This window comes from Oncorhynchus tshawytscha, linkage group LG02 (genome assembly GCF_018296145.1).
Source record: "Oncorhynchus tshawytscha isolate Ot180627B linkage group LG02, Otsh_v2.0, whole genome shotgun sequence".
NCBI lineage: Eukaryota > Metazoa > Chordata > Actinopteri > Salmoniformes > Salmonidae > Oncorhynchus > Oncorhynchus tshawytscha.
This window is the reverse complement of record NC_056430.1, coordinates 64,223,997-64,236,690: the sequence shown is the minus strand read 5'-3', so window position 1 is coordinate 64,236,690 and position 12,694 is coordinate 64,223,997. Positions and strand designations below refer to the sequence as shown.

Genomic DNA, 12,694 nt, shown 5'->3' with positions numbered 1-12,694 from the left:
GTTGGAAACACCTACTCACTCAAAGGTTTTTCTTTATTTATCTCTATTCTCTACGTTGTAGAATAATAGTGAAGACGTCAAAACAATGAAATAACACATATGGAATCATGTAGTAACCAAAAATGTGTTAAAGAAATCAAAATATATTTTAGATTCTTCTATGTGTTATTTCATAGTTTTGATGTCTTCACTAGTATTCTACAATGTAGAAAATAGTAAAGATAAAGAAAAACCCTATCCTTAGTAGGTGTATCCAGACTTTTGACTGGTACTGTATATAGATATTTATTTATTTTTACACATATTTAACCTGTTTTTTGGGGTTAGACACAAAACTACCTTCATACATCCATTCGTTTTTTAAAACTATTACGGGTTACCTTCAGAAGAGTCCTGTGACACTTTAGGGTTCGTAGAGCAAAACGGAGAACACCCTCGTGTTTGTGAGAATCTCCCCTTTCCCGTTAGTTTGTAGCCCAAACGGTTCGGAAGCTTCCAAACAGAAGTTGGCACAACGATGGTACCAACTTTAGACGGGTCTCCTGACACTTGCGGAGGTCAAAGGTTAAACCGTTCGTACACTGCAGACGTTTACGTGAGAAGACATTCGGGATGTCTCATGGTCTGACAAACACTACTCCAGCTCTGCCTCCTTTCACAGCAGATACGGACGTGTGACACGGGTGGATGTGGTGGATTGAGACACGTCCAATGCAAAGAAACAGATATATTTAGCTTAAACTGACTGATTTTGATGTTTTTTTGTTGTTGATGTTATGTAACTTAGATTGACGCCCTGGTGTGTCAATCGACTCTAGGGGGTTATTTATAATCCACATAACAAATGACATTTGTTGTTGCTGCAGGAATATTTTCCGGTTGTAGCAAACTGGCTCAAATTAGTAGGTAGAGTGAAACAGTCTTTACGCAAGAGAGGAACATGACCAGATATTGATTCAAGTTAACATCTGCTCCAGACAATACATATCACACCCTCCGCTCCCATTTTCACGTGGTGCTGAACCGAAGTGTTCGTCTGGCATTATTTAACCAGGCCTGATTCTGATGGCTATAGACACAAGGGATTCTAGAGCCGGAGTCTGATCGAGCGGTAAGGCTCTCGGCTCCTGGACCACATGCATGTATGCCCCGCGGCAGCTTTGGTTCAGCCCATTGTATGTGCCATTCCTAGCCTAGGCCTTCCTAGCTGTCATTCCTCTTTCATTGTCTGTCCTGTCACTGTCCTTCCACAGATTTTGACCTGACCCTTAGAAGTTGGATGTGAAATGCAGTTAAAGGGAGGAGAAAGGAGAGCACAGACAGTCAAATTGGACATTGGTGGGACAGAGGGACTGAAAGAGGATCTGTGCTGGGAAGAAGGTAGTGACAAGATCAGACAACCCTGTTTCCTGTATCAAATAGTAAAGCTGCTGAGATCAGACTTGACTGCCTGGCAGCCAAAAGAGGAGAGAAAGAGAAGGGTATGAAGAGAATAACCAGAGAGGAGGAAAAAGATGAGGAGGAAGAAAAGGAGGAAGAACTGACGAGGAAAACAAACAAGAGCATAGAGGAGGACGGGCAACAAGAGAGGAGGAAAGACTGAGTGAGAAAAAGGGAAGACAAGGATGGTCTGTCCTAAGCCCACCACTCCATCCAGACCGTACCTGTTGATGACCGAGCTGAGTTCATCCAGACCGTACCTGTTGATGGCCGAGCTGAGTTCATCCAGACCGTACCTGTTGATGGCCGAGCTGAGTTCATCCAGACCGTACCTGTTGATGGCCGAGCTGAGTCCATCCAGACCGTACCTGTTGATGGCCGAGCTGAGTCCATCCAGACCGTACCTGTTGATGGCCGAGCTGAGTTCATCCAGACCGTACCTGTTGATGGCCGAGCTGAGTTCATCCAGACCGTACCTGTTGATGGCCGAGCTGAGTCCATCCAGACCGTACCTGTTGATGGCCGAGCTGAGTCCATCCAGACCGTACCTGTTGATGACCGAGCTGAGTTCATCCAGACCGTACCTGTTGATGACCGAGCTGAGTTCATCCAGACCGTACCTGTTGATGGCCGAGCTGAGTCCATCCAGACCGTACCTGTTGATGGCCGAGCTGAGTCCATCCAGACCGTACCTGTTGATGGCCGAGCTGAGTTCATCCAGACCGTACCTGTTGATGGCCGAGCTGAGTCCATCCAGACCGTACCTGTTGATGGCCGAGCTGAGTCCATCCAGACCGTACCTGTTGATGGCCGAGCTGAGTCCATCCAGACCGTACCTGTTGATGACCGAGCTGAGTCCATCCAGACCGTACCTGTTGATGGCCGAGCTGAGTCCATCCAGACCGTACCTGTTGATGACCGAGCTGAGTTCATCCAGACCGTACCTGTTGATGACCGAGCTGAGTTCATCCAGACCGTACCTGTTGATGGCCGAGCTGAGTTCATCCAGACCGTACCTGTTGATGGCCGAGCTGAGTTCATCCAGACCGTACCTGTTGATGGCCGAGCTGAGTTCATCCAGACCGTACCTGTTGATGGCCGAGCTGAGTTCATCCAGACGGCGGGTGTCGCTGGTGGTGCTGTTGTCCAGTTTGGAGAGGCTGTCCATCCTCTTCAGGATCACCTCCAGCATGTCACTGATCTTCCTAAGCACCCCACGAGACTCCACTCCCCCCATCACTACAGAGAGAGAGAGAGAGAGAGAGAGAGAGAGAGAGAGAGAGAGAGAGTGAGTAAGAGGTAGTAAACAATCGATAAAAGCCCAATAACAAGAGAGCGTGGAACGCTTACTATTTAGCCAAGCCCAGTCTCCAATTCATATCATTAAGTAAGCATCCTTCTCTTTCTGCCCTATAGCTTCCTGTGCTAGCAGCATACTTTGCCTGCCTAGCTCAGGCTAAAACATTAAGTACATTAAGTATTCCCAGACTTCCTACCACCTAGAGTATAATTTATAATGGTACACACTGCCGCAAAGGCCTGAGTTACGAAACTATGACGTGGAACTAATCGTGTTGACATTCCCCGCACTCCGGGGGATGCAATTACGTGTAACCACGGCTGTATTTATTTCACCCTAGTGAATCAGAGAGGTCGTAGGTGCAGACACTGTGTGTGTGTGTGTGTATGTGTGTGTGCATGCGTGCGTGCGTGCGTGTGTGTATGTGTGTGTGCATGTGTGTGTGTGTATGTGTGTGTTCATGTGTGTGTGTGTGTGTGTGTGTGTGTGTGTGTGTGTGTGCGTGTGTGTGTGTGTATGGCCAGGCTCTTTATCCTCTTGATGCTTTGACTGTTCCGCTTCTCTTTATAGGATTATGTGGTGGTTGCTGGCTAGACAACCCAAGGTCATATACACAATCAATCTACTTAGACAACAGCTCTATATAAAACACAGCCAGACAACATATTGGGCCAGACTGTCTGAAATAACATTCAAGGATTACAATGCAATGAATATTTTCTGAAGATGAATAAGATACCTTTCCGGCAAACCTTCATTGACACAATGTGCAATAACACATCTTGAGGTATTTAAAAGACCGCCTTGCCTTACCAGTCGGCGCCACGTGAAAAGCTAGCTATTCGCTGGCCTCAGTGGGGAAACTTCAGGTTAAGGAGTAAGTTTCACACATCCCCATGTGCTACACATCCACCATGCACTAACTAACTGGACCATTGGAACTATATACACTGAACTAAAATATAAACGCAAGATGTAAAGTGTTGGTCCCATGTTTCATGAGCTGTTATAAAAAATCCTAGAAAAATTCCATGCACACAAAAAGCTTATATCTCTCAAATGTTGTGCACACATTTGTTTACATCGCTGTTAGTGGTAATCCATCCACCTGCCAGGTGTGGCATATCAAGAAGCTGATTAAACAGCATGATCATTACACAGGTGCACCTTGTGCTGGGCACAATAAAAGGCCACTCTAAAATGTGCAGTTTTGTCACACAACACAATGCCACAAGTTTTGAGATAGCATGTAATTGGCATGCTGACTGCAGGAATGTCCACCAGAGCTGTTGCCAGAGAACTGAATGTTAATTTCTCTAAGATAAGCTGCCTCCAGCGTTGTTTTAGAGAATTTGGCAGTACGTCCAACCGGCCTCACAACCGCAGACCATGTGTAACCACACCAGTCCAGGACCTCCACATCCGGCTTCTTCACCTGGGGGACCGTTTCGGGGTGCACCCCTGCCCAGTCATGTGAAATCCATAGATTAGGCCTAATTTATTGATTTCAATTGACTGATTTCCTTATATAAATTTTAACTCAGTAAAATCTTTGAAATTGTTACATGTTGCATTTATATTTTTGTTCAGAGCGTACAGTGAATTCAGACCCCTTCACTTTTTCCACATTTTGTTACGTTAAAGCCTTATTGTAAAATGGATTAAATACAAATTTATACTCATCAATCTACACACAATATCCCATAATGACAAAGTGAAAACAGTTTTTATTTTTTATTTGAGCAAATGTATAAAAAAACAGAACTGCCTTATTTACATAAGTATTCAGACCCTTTGCCATTAGACTCAAAATTTTGCTCAGGTTCATCCTGTTTCCATTGATCATCCTTGAGATGTTTCTAGAGCTTAATTGGAGTCCACCTGTGATAAATTCAATTGATTGGACATGATTTGGAAAGGCACATACCTGTCTATATAAGGTCCCACAGTTGACAGTGCATGTCAGAGCAAAAACCAAGCCATGAGGAAGGAATTGTCCGTAGAGCTCCAAGACAGGATTGTGGCGAGGCACAGATCTGGGGAAGAGTACCAAAACATTTCTGCAGCACTGAAGGTCCCAAAGAACACAGTGGCCTCCATCATTCTCAAATGGAAGAAGTTTGGAACCACCAAGACTCTTCCTTGAGCTGGCCGTCGGGCCAAACTGAGCAATCGGGTGAGAAGGGCCTTGGTCAGGGAGGTGACCAAGATCCCGATGGTCACTCTGACAAAGCGTCAGAGTTCCTCTGTGGAGATGGGAGAACCTTCTAGAAGGACAACCATCTCTGGAGCACTCCACCAATCAGGCCTCTATGGTAGAGTGGCCAGACTCAAGCCACTCTTCAGTAAAAGGCACATGACAGCCAGCTTGGAGTTTGCCAAAAGGCACCTAAAGACTCTCAGACCATGAGAAACAAGATTCTCTGGTCAGAGGAAACCAAGATTGAACTCTTTGGCCTGAATGCCTAGCCTCACGTCTGGAGGAAACCTGGCACCATCCCTACGGTGAAGCATGGTGGTGGCAGCATCATGCTGTGGGGGTGTTTTTCAGCAGCTGGGACTGGGAGAGAAGTCAGGATCGAAGGAAAGATGAACAGAGCAAAATACATAAAGATCCTTGATGAAAACCTACTCCAGGGCGCTCAGGACCTCAGACTGGGGCAAAGGTTTACCTTCCAACAACAAGACAACGAACCTAAGCACACAGCAGGGGTGGCTTCGGGACAAGCCTCTGAATGTCATTGAGTGGCCCAGCCAGAGCCTGGACTTGAACCCGATCGGACATCTCTGGAGAGACCTGAAAATAGCTGTACTTCCCATCCAACCTGACAGAGCTTGAAAGGATCTGTAGAGACGAATGGGAGAAACTCCCAAAATACAGGTGTGTCACGCTTGTAGCGTCATCCCCAAGAAAACTTGAGGCTTTGACAGCTACTAAAGGTGCTTCAACAAAGTACTCAGTAAAGGTTCTGAATACTTATGTTAATTTGATATTTCCGTTTTTGCTTTGTCATTATGGGGTATTGTTTGTAGATTGATGAGGGGAAAAAACTATTGAATCAATTTTATATTAAGGCTGTAACGTAACAAAATGTGGAAAAAGTGAAGGAGTCCGAATGCACTATACATTAGGGACACCTTCCTAATTTTTAGTTGCACCCCGTTTTGCCCTCAGAACAGCCTCAATTTGTCAGGGAATGGAGTCTACAAGGTGTCAAAAGCATTACACAGGGATGCTGGCTCACGTGGAGCGTGAAAAACCCAGCAGTGTTGCAGTTCCACTCGAACCGGTGCGCCTGACATCTACTACCATACCCCACACGTACACAATCAATTTCTCAATTATCTCACGGCGTAAAAATCCCCCCCTTCATCTACACTGATTGAAGTGGATTTAACAAGTAACATCAATAAGGGTTTATAGCTTTCACCTGGAGTCACATGGACCGTTTTTGTCATGGAAATATCTATATATATATATATATATAAAATAAAAATTCCCATTGATTCCTATTGAACTATTCCCAAGATACCAGACTGTCACTTAGAAAAACCATAAAGGGATGGTCACTGAAAGGTGAGAGAAACTCATAGCTCAGATACAAGCACTGGACCATTCCCTTTAAGGCTGCGAGGTCACAGTATATTCTTCTCCATCATAATGTCAGTGGGTATGAGGTTTGGTGGTAGTGATAATCATCTGGAGTGGGGCTGCCTACCCCAACCAATACCAACCAACCCGTTGGTAGAATAGAGGAACACATAGCTCAGATACTGCCGTGTTGCAGTGGTGGGAAAAGTACTCAATTGTCATACTTGATTCAAAGTAAAGATACCTTCATAGAAAATGACTCAAGTCCCCCAGTAAAATACTACTTGAGTAAAAGTCTTAAAGTATTTGGTTATAAATATACGCAAGTATCAAAAGTACATGGAATTGCTAAACTGTACTAAAGTATCAAACTTAAAAGTAAAAGTATAAATAATTTCAAATTCCTTATATTTAACAAACCAGATTGCACATTTTTTTATTTTATTATTTTGTTATTGATGGATAGATAGGGGCACACTCCAATACTCACACATCATTTACAGATAGCCAGGGGCACACTCCAATACTCACACATCATTTACAGATAGCCAGGGGCACACTCCAATACTCACACATCATTTACAGATAGCCAGGGGCACACTCCAATACTCACACATCATTTACAGATAGCCAGGGGCACACTCCAATACTCACACATCATTTACAGATAGCCAGGGGCACACTCCAATACTCACACATCATTTACAGATAGCCAGGGGCACACTCCAATACTCACACATCATTTACAAACAAAGCATTTGTGTTTAATGAGTCTAACAGATCAGAGGCAGTAGGGATGACCAGGGATGTTTTCTAGATAAGCGTGTGAATTGGACCATTTTCCTGTCAAAATGTAACGAGTACTTTTGGGTGTCAGGGAAAATGAATGGAGTGATGAGTACAATATTTTTTTTAGGAATGTAGTGAAGTAAAAGTAAAAGTTGTCAAAAATATAAATAGTGGAGTAAAGTACAGATACCAGAAAAAACTACTTAAGTAGTACTTTAAAGTAGTTTTACTTAAGTACTTCACACCACTGCCCTGTGGCATACAACCCTATGACTAAAAGTATCTGAGACCATTCCCTTTAAGACAGAGAGGTCACTGTATATTCTTGTCTGCGCTATTATCATGCCAGTGGGTATGAGGTGTGACTGTCATGGTAGTCACCTGGTGTGAGGCCTCTCCGCCATCACACTCCAGTCCTATTGACTTGTCAGGTAATTACAGCAGATTAAGTCCTCTACAGGAGAGCTGCGAGAGAAGGTCACCATTTTTTCTTTCCATGGCAACCTATTATCTCTCTCTCTCACTTTTCTCCTCACCATCTATCTCTCTTTCTCCCTCTCTACATACTATTTCTCTCCCCTCTCCCTACTCTTCTTTCTTTCTTTCTTTCTTTTGTTCTTTCGTTCTTTCTTTTCTGCGTATTATCTCTCCCTCTCTCACTCCCTATCTCACCACCTCTCTTTGAACTCTCACTACTCTCTTCTAGAATCCGTCTCATTGCCTCTGTCTCTTTCTCTACTCTCTCTCCACTTTTCTCTCTCTTTCTCCCCCCTCCCTCCACGCAATCCGGTAGTTATCTCCCTCCACGGTGACAGATGAGGCCTCTGTGTGACAGTGAGTGACATAGTGTCCTTGGGGTCCTAACGCATTGCCGTGTCAACCCATCACCGTGTGACGTGTTACCTTGACGACCGTCCTAGCTGTCATTGACTCCTGACGAGCCGTAATGATCGCGATGGTCATTTGGACACGGAAACGTCTTCCTGCGATCATATTGGTACATGGAAACACTCCATTTGATCTCATTGGCTGCTGTGTTAAAAGGGTCATTATAACAATGTAATGGAGGTCATTTAGGTTATTTTTATTAACTAAATGCCAATTAAAAAGGCATTTGTGATCCAGCCAGAAGCTTAGTTCAACGGTCTGGTGGTTAAATTGAAGATGACTGTCAATGGGTAGGCTACCAGTTAACAGTAGTTTTAAGAGCAAACCACACACTGACCCTGGATCAGTTAGTAAAGTGGCGATTACAGGCCAGCGGCAGCGCAAACTATTTTTGGGGTACTGCATCTCACGTAGAAACTTCATAGGGAGGAAGGATGTTTAACATGGTTTTTCGAGAAAGTCATGATGAAATTGGTCATTTCAGGCCCTTTTTTTAGACCTATACAGTACATGCATCCTGTAAGACACGATCTGTGAACCGCACATGATACAGACGACTTCATGGTGTCATTATACTCCTTGTCGTGTTCTCTCAAGTATGCATGTCTAGACTCTGAAATACGCATTCCCACAATCATTTATTCAACATAAAATAAACGAATATCTCAAAACGACCCTTCTTGATTTAGCTTAGTTTTAGACATATTGTTCAAACACGTCAAATTTCCAGAGTGGGCTCTCTGGTACTTTTAATGATATGACCAATTTTATACATATTTATATTTCAATTATAGGCAATTAACCAATCACAGCTTTAGGATTGGTCAGTCGGCAAGTTAAATTTCCTTTTGAATCCATTTTCCCATTCATGGTGTTGGTGGTGCTCATAAAATTGATCATACCTTTAGAATTAGCAGAGAGCCCACTATGGAACTTGTATGTTGTTGTAGAGGGTAGCGTTTTAAACAAGATGTCTAACGTTGAATAACTGAATATGACGTCCTTTTTTTTCAGAATCGAGACATGCTCCTTATGAATGTTTTTTTGCTTGCGTGGAATCGCCCAAAGGCACAATGTGACCACGCAGCCCGCTGGTAATTACCTCACATATTAGAGGTCAAATCATTAACATGAACATTCCACTAGGGAGTCTGAATACATTAGCTCAACAGTCAACTATAGGTCATCGACATGCCGTAGGGTCAGTTACAAGTCAATCCACTGTACTTGCTGCATCCCCGGAGAGACATCCACAATCAGGCAATTCCCTCAGAGTCAGCTACAGGTCAGTCCACTCCACGTACTGTAGCTCTTAGAGTTATAGCCTCATGTCAGTGTAGTTGTTATAACTCTACAATCTTAGAATAAAAAGTGCTATCTAGAACCTTAAAGGGTTCTTCGGCTGTACCCATAGGAGAACCCTTTGAAGAAACCTATTCGGTTTCTGGTCGAAACCTTTTGGTTCCAGGTAGAAAGCTGCCCTTTTTTCCAAGAGTGTATCCAGATTCAGCTACAAGCCAGTCTACTGAGCCCTAGGACCGTGCCTCAGGACTACCTGGCCTGATGACTCCTGGCTGTCCCTGTCCTCTGGGTCTTGCTGCTGATCCAGTTTCTGCTGTCTAGCCTGTGGAACCCTGACCTGTTCACTGGATGTGGTACCTTGTCGGACCTGCTGTTTACGACTCTCTCTCTCTCTCTCTCTCTCTCTCTCTTTCTCTCTCTCTCTTTCTCTCTCTCTCTCTCTCTCTCCTGCTGTCTAGACCTCGGAATGCTCAGCTATGAAACGCCAACTTACATTTACTGCTGAGGTGCTGACCTGTTGCACCCTCTACAACCACTGTGATTATCATTATTTGACCCTGCTGGTCATCTATGCACGTTTGAACATCTTGAAGACCGATCTGGCCTTAATGGCCATGTACTCTTCTACTCTCCACGCGGCACAGCCAGAAGAGGACTGGCCACCCCTCAGAGCCTGGTTCCTCTCTAGGTTTCTTCCTAGGTTCCTGCCTTTCTAGGGAGTTTTTCCTAGCCACCGTGCTTCTACATCTGCATTGCTTGCTGTTTGAGGTTTTAGGCTGGGTTTCTGTATAAGCACTTTGTGACATCTGCTGATGTAAAAAGGGCTTTATAAATACATCTCTATTGAGCCAGCTACAGGCCAATCTACTTGTTATAGTCTACTTCCTATAGCTCTATTGAGCCAGTCAACCATGGCTTTGTCTCTGTGCTGATCCTCAGTGAACACAGTATTAGCATGAGCTCTCCCAGGGGGACCCTAGTGTTTCATACGGAGCTTCCTTGTTTGCGAGGGATATTGACATGCGCTGAAAGGTACCTGTAGAAAATCAGTGTCTTAGCCTTAGTGCTACAACAAGAAAGAGGATGAACAAGGCTCTGAGAGCTTAAAGGGGTTAATTAAAGAACACCCGTCTGCCCTCCTTGAAGATCAAATAACAGAAGAGCATTGGGCCAGTAAGCGAAAGATCACTGGTTCAAATCCCCGAGCCGACTAGGTGAAAAATCTGTCGATGTGTCCGTGAGCAAGGCAATTAACCCTAATTGCTCCAGGGTCTCCTGTCAATAGTGGCTGAGCCCTGGCTCTGACCCCACTCTCTGAGGGTGTCTCAGGGGGAGAGGGATATGCAAAAATGTCATTTCCAATTCACGTGTGAAATATGACAAACATAAGCACCCACCTAATTATTATGTTTATGAGTTAACATAGGATAGAAACAGTTGTTTATCCATAAAGCAAACAGTACTGTTACCACACTAAATGTATGTCCTTTCTCTCCAGGAGAAGATGAACAAAACCAAGTGAAACAGTATGAATAGCAACTATTTAAATTCTGTTTATATTAGGAGTCTAATTGACTGTGCACTGTGTGAATCAATACGTTCTCAAATGCATTCTTCAAAACGTCTTCTTAATCGATTCTTGCCCTCGTCTTATGAATAACCCTACATTCTTCTTAAACGTAAATCTGAGTTGAAAATAAATGTCAGATTCAGTCAAATCGATCAGATTTGAAGATTCAGTAGCGGGTGAGCTAACCAGACCGTCTGTTCCTTCTCTTGGCTGGTACTATGTCACAGTGTGTTGGGGTGCTCCACTTAGCATGGGGTGGCATGGTGTACATCCCTGTAGCACCATTACTCTCCCCAGCTTCAACCACCATCTTGAATATATAGTGTCACCACACATTGTATTTCACCCCAGGTCTGAGAGTGGGTGAGGCTTGAAAGGAATATTCCTGTTAGTCTCTAACAGGGCTACTGAACAGAGTGTGTGTGTGTGTGTGTGTGTCACTCTCCTCTCTACCCCTCTCCTCTCTACCCCTCTCATCTCTACCCCTCTCCTCTCTAGACCCTCTCCTCTCCACCCTCTCTCCTCTCCACCCATCTCCTCTCTACCCCTCCTCTCCCCTCTCTCCCCCCTCTCCTCTCCACCCCTCTCCCCCCTCTCCTCTCCTCTCTCTCTACCCCTCTCCTCCCCACTCCTCTCCCCCTCTCCTCTCTACCCCTCTCCACCCCTCTCTACCCCCCTTTCCTCTCTACCCCTCTCCTCTCTCTCCCCCTCTCTCCACCCCTCCTCCTCTCTACCCCTCTCCTCTCCACCCCTCTCCTCTCTACCCCTCTCCCCCTCTCTCTCTACCCCTCTCCTCTCCACCCCTCTCCCCTCTCCCCCTCCCCTCTCCTCTCCCCCCCTCTCCTCCTCCCCTCTACCCCTTTCCTCTCTCCCCTCTCTACCCCTCTCCTCTCTACCCCTCTCCTCTCTACCCCTCTCCTCCTCCCCTCTCCTCCCCCCTCTCCTCTCCTCCTCTCTACCCCTCTCCTCTCTACCCCCTTCTCCCCTCCCTCTCCACCCCTCCTCTCCACCCCTCTCCACCCCTCTCCTCTCCACCCCTCTCCTCCTCTCTACCACTCTCCTCTCTACCCCTCTCCTCTCTACCCCTCTCCTCTCTACCCCTTTCCTCTCTACCCCTCTCCTCTCTACCCCTCTCCTCTCCACCCCTCTCCTCTCTACCCCTCTCCTCTCCTACCCCTTTCCTCCACCCCTCTCCTCTCTACCCCTCTCCCACCCCTCCCACCCCTCTCCTCTCCACCCCTCTCCTCTCTACCCCTCTCCTCTCCACCCCTCTCCTCTCTACCCCTTTCCTCTCCTCCACTTCAGTGGGATGCTATAAAGCACTCCCTCTCTGTTTCTTTTCATGTTGTGTCAGAGCCAAAGGACCCTTCAGCACTCAATGGGCTGTTAAACGCAGCATCATCTCTGTGCCGTGTTGTGAACGCTGTGAAAAGCCTCTATGTGGAGGACAATGGAGGCATCGCCCGATGTGGTGGTGGATTGTAAACCATGAGCTGTAAATGCTGGTCATTTCAGTTGTGTTGTGCAGATCGGTTGCCAGTGGGTCAGGTTGCTTTTTCTTGGACAGACTATAAACACCCATAGACCTTTAATATACACTAGCAAGCACAACAGAAACCCTGACTCTGTGTCCACATCATCCTATAACACATACTGTGCACCAGGAGTTGTTCATTGTGAAGTCTGTCTGTCTCCCCCGCTGGCATGAAAAAAAGATACACAGTAAATAGAATATAGTGGAATATACTGTACTGTAGTTCCTCCTGTACTAGTTTGCTGTGTGTTTGTGTGTACAATCGTAGCCAGGCTCCCA

General features: G+C 45.5%; 1 protein-coding gene across 4 annotated transcripts in view; it reads right to left on the bottom strand.

The window, feature by feature from the left end:
• LOC112245787 (alpha-1,6-mannosylglycoprotein 6-beta-N-acetylglucosaminyltransferase B-like) overlaps window positions 1–12,694 on the bottom strand; it is a 175,116-nt gene that overhangs the window by 111,692 nt on the left and 50,730 nt on the right. For all 4 annotated transcript variants that reach the window (XM_042302528.1, XM_042302539.1, XM_042302531.1 and 1 more), the window contains exon 3: window positions 2,529–2,679. In XM_042302528.1, coding sequence (XP_042158462.1) covers window positions 2,529–2,679 — 151 coding nt within the window. The remainder of the gene's footprint in view (window positions 1–2,528; window positions 2,680–12,694) is intronic.